At 42.4% G+C, this 11,800-nt stretch overlaps 1 protein-coding gene across 1 annotated transcript; it reads right to left on the bottom strand.

The window, feature by feature from the left end:
- Positions 1–2,158: 2,158 nt before the first annotated feature.
- Positions 2,159–3,826, bottom strand: LOC119332216 (26S proteasome non-ATPase regulatory subunit 14 homolog). The gene is made up of 3 exons (XM_037605398.1): positions 3,727–3,826; positions 3,299–3,602; positions 2,159–3,223 (listed from the first exon to the last, which is right to left on the bottom strand). Exons 2-3 carry the CDS (start codon positions 3,435–3,437, stop codon positions 2,433–2,435), a joined length of 930 nt encoding a protein of 309 aa, XP_037461295.1. The 5' UTR covers positions 3,438–3,602; positions 3,727–3,826; the 3' UTR covers positions 2,159–2,432.
- Between the last annotated feature and the right edge of the window lie 7,974 nt (positions 3,827–11,800).

Raw genomic sequence — 11,800 nt, 5'->3', positions numbered from 1 at the left:
GGGGTTATCACCTATTCTATTCCCTTTGCTTGGATAATAATGTTTTCGTATCAAAGACACGCAACCAGAGAAACTTAATATTACGTATGTAGACCTGGTCTCCCTCAATAATAGTTGGCTCACCCGATTTGACGATTTTCAGAGATCTACACCAAGCGCCTCGAAGCGGGGATTCACCCTTTGCAAGCATGTCTTATACATAGACAAACACATGTCTTGATTGGTCTCATCCCAACTCATCGCGAATTTTTCAGAGATCTACATGTGAGCCTAACTGATGGTCTCATCCCAAATAATTAGCTCATGTCTTATACATAGACAAACACATGTCTTAATTGGTCTCATCCTAAAAAAATTGTCCAAACCCATTCATACCACACCTTCAACCAAACGCATTCCAAATCTACAACTGCCACTCGAGATTTTGTTCGAGCAAAGGAATTCACATTCCCAAGCCGGGCTATTGGTAGGAGCATTGCCCTAGGGATTCCCCACATCCTTGCTATGACTTCCAAGAACTCAAAACCATCACCCGCTTTCGAGTGTGTTTCGTTCTTCAGTCAGTTGTGACCTTATTAGGACTTTCGACTTTCATTGATAGGTAGAATCCCATATGGCCATTGCCGAGCTCCATCGGTGTATTCTCTTCATTCACAATTATACTGATTTGAATGTATATAGACGCATTTTAATGTCCTTGTTCACTCATCTACTGTATCACTAAGCTCCCTAGGGGTAAAAGGCCCCACAATCAATTGAAGTGTCCAATTGAAATTGATTCACCCGATTTTGACCAAGTCAACAATTTCTCATAGCTCTCATTTAATTCTTTTATACTATACACGGTGCTTCCTAAGTTTTAAGTCCTCATGATTAATTCAAGTCTTTAGTTTAGAACTTGGTCACCTGATTTTGATCGGGTCAATAATTTCTCACGGAGCTATTCCATTTAATTATTTTAATTCATCATATTTCCTAATTTTGAAACTCTTTTATTCGATTGAGATATTCAATTTTGAATTTGGTTTATGATTTTGATCGGGCCAACGATTTTTCAAATCAATCAATACCAACCGACTAGAAAAACATATCAACCCCGCGCACCCTCTAACCACCTAGCAAAAACAAGTGCCACAATGTGATGATACTATAGTACAAATATAGTACATGTAGCCACCGACGCAGAAATTTACCCACAAAAATATGCGTTGATTAGCGCATAACACATAATCACACCATGAAAGGCCCATCAAATAACCGCATTATAAATAAACATGAAACACACCCATCGTCTCCCCATCCGCCAAACTAAATATTCCATTAGTTCCAAAATACAAGGAGTACTAGTTCTTTAAAAAGTCAAATTTGTTTAACTTTGAACAAGTTTAGAGCCAAATATATCGACATCCACAATATTAAGCCAAAAAATCATGGAAATTCATTTCACGATGAATCTAATAACACCAATTTGATATTACGAATTTTGATATATTTCTTCATAAATTTGATCAAACTTAAAGAGAATAGACTTTTCAGAAAAAGTAATACACCTTATATTTTAAAACAAAATGAGTATTTTTTTAAAGAGTCTTAACAACACCAACGGCGCAACAAAGCGCGTCCAACCCTTTTAGTTTAGTCTACACGTGGTCCATAATGAAATATCCAAAACATATTACTCCCTCCGTATCTAAATATAAGTCTCTGTAAAGATTTCACTGTATGAACCACATACGGATGTATGTAGATGCATTTTAGAGTATAGATTCACTCATTTTACTCTGTATGTAGTTTATAGTGAAATCTCTATGAAGATTTATATTTAAGAACGGGGGTAGTACAATTGTGAATGCTACCAAGTACAGAATATTACTTGAGAAATATTATTTAGTTTCCAACACGTGTGCACATATGATTCAATATATTGTACTCCCTCCGTCCCATAATATAAGAACGCTTTTCAAGCTGTTTTAGCTTGAAAAGGTTTTTATATTATGAGACAGAGGAAGCAATAATTTATTGGTCTAGTGCAAAAATGTTTAAAAAGGTTAAATATTAAGAAACACTAGGCGCTGGACAGCAGGAACGTTGTATTGTCTGCCCCTCATGAGTGCTAACTTGGGAACCGAGGAGCGGAGTAAATCTTTTTTTCTTTCAAAAAGAGCAGTGCTATGCGGACGACAGAATTCAGACGATTCACAGACGACACATACATCCAGCCGGACACGCGCATGACCGGCCGCTGGATTTTCAGGTCGTGCATACATCGGGCAATATCTCTTCGACAGCATCTTTTGCACACATGACCGTAGCAAAGCTCCTTGCAAAAAACGATCACCGTAGACAAACGAAGATCATCCAACTATGAAACTGGCACAATAAAAAGATATCAATTATAGTGCTGAACCGATGAAACCCAAGCCACATACTGCCTAGAAGGTGACCGTGTCGAGCATCATGCCCAGCGTCTGCACGATGTTGCCGGACATGGCGGCCTCGGCTCTCTCCCCGAGCTGCTTCTTGGCGTCCGGCCTGCCCGCCCTCACCACGGCCAGCCTCTCCGGCGGCGTCACGTCCTCCTCCCTGACCTGCGCGTCGTACTGCACCGCGAGGTCCCGCATCCCGCTCACGGCGCCGGCGTTCTCGGCGTCCTCGAACCTCTGCAGGACGAACCCGTCGGACCAGCGCTTGCGGTTGAGGCAGGCGAGCATGCGCTCCTCGACCTCGTTCTGGCGGTGCCCGATGGCGAGCGAGTAGTAGTGCACGCCGAGGCCGTGGACGCGCGCCTCCACGGAGGGGCGCACGGTGCCGCCGACGTTGGAGGTGGTCTGGCGCGGCTCGTGGCCCGTGAGCATCGCCGCCGGGTTGATGAGGCGGAAGGCGTCCATGACCACCTTGCCCCTGACGCTCTGGATGGGGTCGAGCACGACGGCGACGGCGCGCGGGTTGAGCTGCTCGAAGCTCAGCTGCGTCTGCACGTCGGTGGCCGAGAGCCAGCAGCCGAAGCCCGGGTGGGAGTGGTACCAGCCCACCACCATCTCCGGCCGCCCCGTCTGCCGCAGCATGTCCATCATGTTGGTCTGGAAGGCGTGGTCCACGGCCTCCACGCTCACGCCCGTGCCGCTCTGCGGCATCGCGAACACGTCCACCACCGTCACCGTGTACTCGTCCACGAACTCCCCCAGCATCAGCCCCATCACCTCCATCGGCACCCCGGCGCGCGCTGCAACCATCCATAGATCAGAATCAGATCAATGCAATTGATTTAAGATTGGTCGTCGGTTAGTTGGCTGCATACCGTGCTTGAGCATCTTGAGGAGCGCGACGGGGGCGATGTAGATCTGCTCCGACGAGTCGGGGAGCGGCGTGTCGCCGCCCGGCGGCCGCGCGGGGAGGCCGGCGCCCGCCAGCAGGCCAGCAAGCATGTTATCGTCCATGGATCTGCCGGCTGTCTCGCTCGCAAGCTTGATCTGATCGTGCAAGTCACGTCGGCGTATCGATCTGTCCGTCCACGAGCAAGGAAATTGTCGACGACGAGGACAACGAGGGCCATATTTATCACGTCGCCTTTCCTTTCCTTGTACGTGTCCGGGACGAACACCCTGGAAGCGGATCGGGCCAGAAAGGAAAGGAAGGAGATATGAAACGGAAAGGCTCGAAAAGCATCAGGAAGGAAGCGAGCAGAGCGTAGGTAAACGGAGGACACGGCGGCCGGCGAATACGTACCTCGCCGACGTCCGGCGGCCTCGGCTCCGTGTAGAACCTGCCTGCTTGCAATGCATTGCACCCACCGATGCGTATGGCGAAACGGGGGCTTTCGATTAAGCGTACATACTGCTTCTAGTGCCGTTATGAAATTCGGATGGACAAATGTAATACCAACAGTTCACGGAACAATCAGCAAGACAAGTTGTTCTCTGGCTGCTCGCTTGTTTTTCCACATCCTAGTTGTGCTAACGAACACGCTTTACAAGTGTACGGCACTAGCTTGGATAGAGAATGTTAGAAAATATTCTATTAAATCTAGGACATGGCTAGGGATGAGACTTGCCTGCTCCCCGCGTGTGTGCCCATCCGTGCTCCCGCATACGTGGCATGATTTGATTGGAACAAAATAAGGCCCGGCCCCACCCCCTTAAAATCAGGGGGGGAGATGATTAGATTAGAAAGGAAAAAGGAAAAAGGACAACCGTAGGATGAAGTGGGAGCACGGATGGGAGCATGGGGAGGGAGCAGCCAAGCCGGATCCCATGGCTAGTGGGCGGAACTAGTGCTCATCCAAATGTGGAAAGAGCAGCTGACGCGCACGACACATTTCATTGAAAAAGGAATTATGTCCTCGTGTGCATTTATTTGGGGATCCAAAAAGTTGCCTACCGTTGCTGCTCAGTTGACATTCTCGTTGTTTGCTTTTGGTAATTAGTTGCCTACCGTTGTCTAAAAAATTGCCTATCGCGAGAAATCCTCGTGTGCTAGATGCCTCGTTGTTTGCTTTTGGTAATTAGTTGCCTACCATTGCTGCTTAGTTGCCTATAAATACTATGGAATTGCATACCATTGATGCATAGTTGCTTGATATTGGTAATTAGTTGCCTACCATTATTGCTCAGTTTCCTAACTTTGCAAATTAGTTGCTTACAATATTGTGAAGTTGCTTATCACTATTTGTCTAGGTTGTCTACAAACACTCTGAAGTTGCCTACTGGTGATGCATAGTTGCCTCTCATTATTATTTCAGTTGCCCACAATACATGAAAAAGTTGGCCATTAATGTTCCTAAGTTGTCTATATATGAAACTAAGTTGCTTACCATCCAAAAATTATTTTATGCAACTTAAGAATGATTTTAAGCTACTCCCCAGTCATGAAAGGCAACTTTGGATAATGTTAGCATACCTCAAAAACCTAAGTTGCCTACAAGATTGTCAACTTGGAGGTGAAGCTAGTTATGGTAGGGAACTTAGATGTGAAGCTACTTAACTTGGTAGTCATAGGTGTTGGGTAACGCAGTAATTTCAAAATTTTCCTATGCACACACAAGATCATGGTGATGCATAGCAACGACAGGGGAGAGTATTGTCCACGCACCCTCGTAGACCGTAAGCGGAAGCGTTATGACAACGCGGTTGATGTAGTCGTACGTCTTCACGATCGACAGATCCTAGTACCGAAAGTACGACACCTCCGCGATCTGCACACGTTTGGCTCGGTGACGTCCCACGAACTCTCGATCCAACTGAGTGTCGAGGGAGAGCTTCGTCAGCACGACGGTGTGATGACGGTGATGATGATGCTACCGTCGCAGGGCTTCGCCTAAGCACTACGATGATATGACCGAGGTGGATTATGGTGGAGGGGGTGATACGTCTCCGTCGTATCTATAAGTTTTGATTGTTCCATGCCAATATTCTACAACTTTCATATACTTTTGACAACTTTTTATACTACTTTTAGAACTAACATATTGATCCAGTGCCCAGTGTCAGTTCCTGTTTGTTGCATGTTTTTTGTTTCGCAGAAAATTCATATCAAACGGAGTCCAAACGGGATAAAAACGGACGGAGATTTTTTTGGAATATATGTGATTTTTGGGAAGTGAAATCAACGCGAGATGATACTCGAGGGGCCCACGAGGCAGGGGCGCGCCCCTGACCCTCGTGGCCACCCCGTAAGGCGGTTGGAGCCCTTCTTTCGCTGCAAGAAAGCTAATTTCCGGATAGAGATCGTGTTAAAATTTCAGCCCAATCGGAGTTACAGATCTCTGGGAATATAAGAAATGGTGAAAGAGTAGAATCTGAGAACGCAGAAACACAGAGAGACAGAGAGATAAATCCAATCTTGGAGGGGCGAGAGGGGAAACCCTTCTCCCATCTAGGGAGGAGGTCAAGGAAGAAGAAGGAGGAGGGGGGCTCTCTCCCCCTCGCTTCCGGTGGCACCGGAGTGCCACCGGGGGCCATCTTCATCAACAACTTCACCGCCATCATCACCAACTCTTCCCCCCTCTATGCAGCGGTGTAACCTCTCTCTTACCCGTTGTAATCTCTACTTAAACATGGTGCTCAATGCTATATATTATTTCCCAATGATGTATGGCTGTCCTATGATGTTTGAGTAGATCCGTTTTGTCCTATGGGCTATTTGATGATCAAGATTGGTTTGAGTTGCATGTTTTATTATTGGTGCTGTCCTATGGTGTTCCCCGTGTCGCGCAAGCGTGAGGGATCCCCGCTGTAGGGTGTTGCACGTTCATGATTCGCTTATAGTGGGTTGCGTGAGTGACTGAAACACAAACCCGAGTAAGGGGGTTGTTGCGTATGGGATAAAGAGGACTTGATGCTTTAATACTATGGTTGGGTTTTACCTTAATGATCTTTAGTAGTTGCAGATGCTTGCTAGAGTTCCAATCATAAGTGCATATGATCCAAGTAGAGAAAGTATGTTAGCTTATGCCTCTCCCTCATATAAAATTGCAATAATGATTACCGGTCTAGTTATCGATTGCCTATGGACAAATAACTTTCTTGTAACAAAACACTCTTTACTAAAACTAATTTAGTTGTGTCTTTATCTAAACAGCCCCTAGCTTTTATTTACGCGCTCTTTATTACCTTGCAAACCTATCCAACAGCACCTATAAAGTACTTCTAATTTCATACTTGTTCTAGGTAAAGTGAACGTCAAGCGTGCGTAGAGTTGTATCGGTGGTCGATAGAACTTGAGGGAATATTTGTTCTGCCTTTAGCTCCTCGTTGGGTTCAACACTCTTACTTATCGAAAACTGTTGCGATCCCCTATACTTGTGGGTTATCAAGACCTTTTTCTGGCGCCGTTGCCGGGGAGCAATAGCATGGGGTGAATATTCTCGTGTGTGCTTGTTTGCTTTATCACTAAGTAATTTTTATTTTCTGTTCTTTATCTTTACTTATGGATATGGAACACGAAATACCAAAAAAATTAGGTGTACTTTCTGCTCATGGAGATGGGGAACCTCCGAAAACCCTCGATGCTGGTTACATGAAAGATATTATGTACTACTTTAATAATCCTGAGAAAACCCCATTCAATTATGTAATGGGAGTAACGTTGTATCAACGTGAATACTTTAGGGATTACCGGTTGACACAAAAGGGAAACTATTATGGGATCAAATTCATATATTAAAGTGGTATGCTAGGCAACTATACTTGAGATATAATTATACTTGTTGCTCTAGGATGAAGGCTCAACACCTTCCCTTTTCATGTGAATTTAATGATAATAAAACCTTAGCTTCTTATGCTAATGGTATATATGATTACTATGATGTGGAACAAATAGAAGAATTTGTTACTTTTATGGGTGCTTATGAAATTGAATCTATGTTTAAAGACTTTGAAGATCTTGATGATTCGGTTTATAGACCTGAAAATTTAGCTATCCTTAAATATTGCTATGATAATTATGAATACAATTCCGATATTAATGCACTTATTGAAAAAGTCTCCGTGGTCTAAGAAGAGACTAATATTTTGCAGGAATCTATGGAAGAAGAAGTTGATAAAACTGTGAGCTCATTGGATGAAAAAGATGAGGAGGAGAGCGAAGAACAAAAGGAGGAAGAGCGGATTGATCACCCGTGCCCACCTTCTAATGAGAGTAACTCTTCAACTCATACATTGTTTAATTCCCCTTCATGCTTACCGAAGGATGAATGCTATGATAATTGCTATGATCCCGTTGATTCTTTTGAAATATCCCTTTTTGATGATGCTTGCTATGCTTGTGGCCAAGATGCCAATATGAATTATGCTTATGGAGATGAACTTGCTATAGTTCCTTATGTTAAACATGAAATTGTTGCTATTATACCCACGCATGATAGTCCTATTATCTTTTTGAATTCTCCCGACTACACTATATCGGAGAAGTTTGCCCTTATTAAGGATTACATTGATGGGTTACGTTTTACTACTACACATGATGATTTTGATAGATATAATATGCATGTGCTTGCTGCTCCTACTTGCAATTATTATGAGAGAGGAACTATATCTCCACCTCTCTATGTTTCCCACATGATAAAATTGCAAGAAACTGTTTATACTATGCATTGGCCTTTACTATGTGTGCATGAATTGTTCTTTTATGACATGCCGATGCATAGGAAGAGAGTTAGACTTCGTTGTTGCATGATATATGTTACTTTGTGCTCACTACTAAATTACAAATTATTGTTAATTAAAATTGGCTTTGATATACCTTGGGATCCGGGTGGATCCATTACTTGAGCACTATATGCCTAGCTTAATGGCTTTAAAGAAAGCGCTGCCTGGGAGACAACCCGGAAGTTTTAGGGAGTCATTTATTTCTGTTGAGTGCTTTCATATAGTTTAAAAACAACAAAAATAAAGAGGGGAACCCAAAACTTTTTCAAAAAGGAAAGTGAAAGTGAGAAAGACAAGCATTGTTGAAGTGGGAGAGCTCCTTGAACTTTGTTCATGCTCACGGCAACTTTGTGAATCTTGATTACAGAAAATTTTCAACAAAAATAATTATCCCTTTGTACAATTCCATTGTATTATAAAAATAATGTGTCAAGGTTTGCCTTTAGGATGTTTACATTTGCTTGATGGTTTGTACGGTGCAGGACAGAAACTTTGGCTGTAGTGCGCGATTTTACATTTTTAGTTGGAAGGTCAAAAGGTTCTGATTCTTTTTGCACTGTATTCCTACACAATTCTTTTATTTTTCCTAATTTTGGTAGAATTTTTCAAGTATCAGAAGTGTGGTGAATGTTTAGATTGTTACAGAATGTTCTGTTTTAGACAGATTCTGTTTTTGATGCATAGTTTGCTTGTTTTGATGAAACTATCAATTTATATTAGTGGATTAAGCCATGGAAAAGTTATATTACAGTAGACACAATGCAAAAACAAAATATTAATTGGTTTGCAACTGTACTTAGAGTAGTGATTTGCTTTATTATACTAATGGATCTTACCGAGTTTTCTGTTGAAGTTTTGTGTGGATGACGTGTTCGATGATCGAGAAGGTCTCGATGTGAGAAGAAGGAAGAGAGGTAAGAGCTCAAGCTTGGGGATTCCCGAGGCACCCCAAGTAAATATTCAAGGAGACTCAAGCATCTAAGCTTGGGGATGCCCCGTAAGGCATCCCCTCTTTCTTCAACAAGTATCGGTATGTTTTCGGATTCGTTTCGTTCATGCGATATGTGCAATCTTGGAGCGTCTTTTGCATTTAGTTTTCATTTCTTTTATGCACCATGCTGGTATGAGGTAGTCCTTGGTTGATTTATAGAATACTCTATGCACTTCACTTATATATTTTGTGTATGGCTTTATAGAATGATTCATGTGCTTCACTTATATCATTTGAATTTTGGATTGCCTGTTTCTCTTTACATAGAAAACCGCCATTTGTAGAATGCTCTTTTGCTTCACTTATATTTGTTAGAGCGTGGGCATATCTTTTGTAGATAGAATTAAACTCTCTTGCTTCACTTATATCTATTTAGAGAGATGACAGGAGCTGGTCATTCACATGGTTAGTCATAAAATCCTACATAAAACTTGTAAATCACTGAATATGATATGTTTGATTCCTTGCAATAGTTTTGCGATATAAAGATGGTGATATTAGAGTCATGCTAGTGGGTAGTTGTGGATTAGTAGAAATACTTGTGTTGATGTTTGTGATTCCCGTAGCATGCACGTATGGTGAACCATTATGTAACGAAGTCGGAGCATGATTTATTTATTGATTGTCTTTCTTATGAGTGGCGGTCGGGGACGAGCGATGGTCTTTTCCTACCAATCTATCCCCCTAGGAGCATGTGCGTAGTACTTTGTTTCGATGTCTAATAGATTTTTGCAATAAGTACGTGAGTTCTTTATGACTAATGTTGAGTCCATGGATTATACGCACTCTCACCCTTCCATCATTGCTAGCCTCTCTAGTATTGCGCAACTTTCGCCGGTACCATAAACCCATCATATATCTTCCTCAAAACAGCCACCATACCTACCTATCATGGCATTTCCATAGCCATTCCGAGATATATTGCCATGCAACTTCCATCATCATCATATACATGACTTGAGCATTCATTGTCATATTGCTTTGCATGATCGTAAGATAGTTAGCATGATGTTTTCATGGCTTGTCCGTTTTTTTGATGTCATTGCTACGCTAGATCATTGCACATCCCGGTACACCGCCGGAGGCATTGATATAGAGTCATATCTTTGTTCTAGATATCGAGTTGTAATATTGAGTTGTAAGTAAATAGAAGTGTGATGACCATCATTATTAGAGCATTGTCCCAGTGAGGAAAGGATGATGGAGACTATGATTCCCCCACAAGTCGGGATGAGACTCCGGACGAAAAAAAAGAAAAAAAGAGAAAGGACAAAAAAGAGAAGGCCCAAAAAAAGAAAAAAAGGAAAAAATGAGAGAAAAGATAGAAGGGGCAATGTTACTATCCTTTTACCATACTTGTGCTTCAAAGTAGCATCATATTCTTCATATAGAGAGTCTTGAGTTATCACTTTCATATACTAGTGGGAATTTTCATTATAGAACTTGGCTTGTATATTCCGATGATGGGCTTCCTCAAATGCCCGAGATCTTCATGAGCAAGCAAGTTGGATGCACACCCACTTAGTTTCAGTTTGAACTTTCATACACTTATAGCTCTAGTGCATCTGTTGCATGGCAATCCCTACTCACTCACATTTATATCTATTGATGGGCATCTCCATTGCCCGTTGATACACCTAGTCGATGTGAGACTATCTTCTTCTTTTTGTCTTCTCCACAACCACCATTCTATTCCACCTTTAGTGCTATGTCCATGGCTCACGCTCATGTATTGCGTGAAAGTTGAAAAGGTTTGAGAACGTCAAAAGTATGAAACAATTGCTTGGGTTATCATCGGGGTTGTGCATGATGTGAATATTTTGTGTGGTGAAGATGGAGCATAGCCAGACTATATGATTTTGTAGGGATAACTTTCTTTGGCCATGTTATTTTGAAAAGAAATGATTGCTTTATTAGTAGGCTTGAAGTATTATTGTTTTTATGTCAAATGATAGACTATTGCTTTGAATAACTCGTATCTTAATATTCATGCCATGATTAGATATGTGATCAAGATTATGCTAGGTAGCATTCCACATCAAAAATTATCTTTTTTATCATTTACCTACTCGAGGACGAGCAGGAATTAAGCTTGCGGATGCTGATACGTCTCCGTCATATCTATAATTTTTGATTGTTCCATGCCAATATTCTACAACTTTCATATACTTTTGGCAACTTTTTATACTATTTTTAGAACTAACATATTGATCCAGTGCCCAGTGTCAGTTCCTGTTTGTTGCATGTTTTTTGTTTCGCAGAAAATCCATATCAAACGGAGTTCAAATGGGATAAAAACGGACGGAGATTTTTTTTGGAATATATGTGATTTTTGGGAAGTGAAATCAACGCGATACGATGCTCGAGGGGCCCACGAGGCAGGGGGCGCGCCCCTGACCCTCGTGGCCACCCTGTAAGGCGGTTGGAGCCCTTCTTTCGCTGCAAGAAAGCTAATTTCCGGATAGAGATCGTGTTAAAATTTCAGCCCAATCGGAGTTACAGATCTCCGGGAATATAAGAAACGGTGAAAGGGTAGAATCTGAGAACGCAGAAACAGAGAGAGACAGAGAGACAGATCCAATCTCGGAGGGGCTCTCGCCCCTCCCATGCCATGGAGACCAAGGACCAGAGGGGAAACCCTTCTCCCATCTAGGGAGGAGGTCAA

Source organism: Triticum dicoccoides, chromosome 7A, assembly GCF_002162155.2.
Source record: "Triticum dicoccoides isolate Atlit2015 ecotype Zavitan chromosome 7A, WEW_v2.0, whole genome shotgun sequence".
Lineage (NCBI taxonomy): Eukaryota > Viridiplantae > Streptophyta > Magnoliopsida > Poales > Poaceae > Triticum > Triticum dicoccoides.
This window is presented reverse-complemented; position numbering and strand designations above follow the sequence as displayed.

Coding starts and splice junctions, on each gene's coding strand:
- LOC119332216 (XM_037605398.1), bottom strand. CDS start 3,437: ATGGACGATAACATGCTTGCTGGCCTGCTGGCGGGCGCCGGCCTCCCC. Junction 3,224..3,298: donor CCTCAAGATGCTCAAGCACG/GTATGCAGCCAA, acceptor GGATGGTTGCAG/CGCGCGCCGGGGTGCCGATG.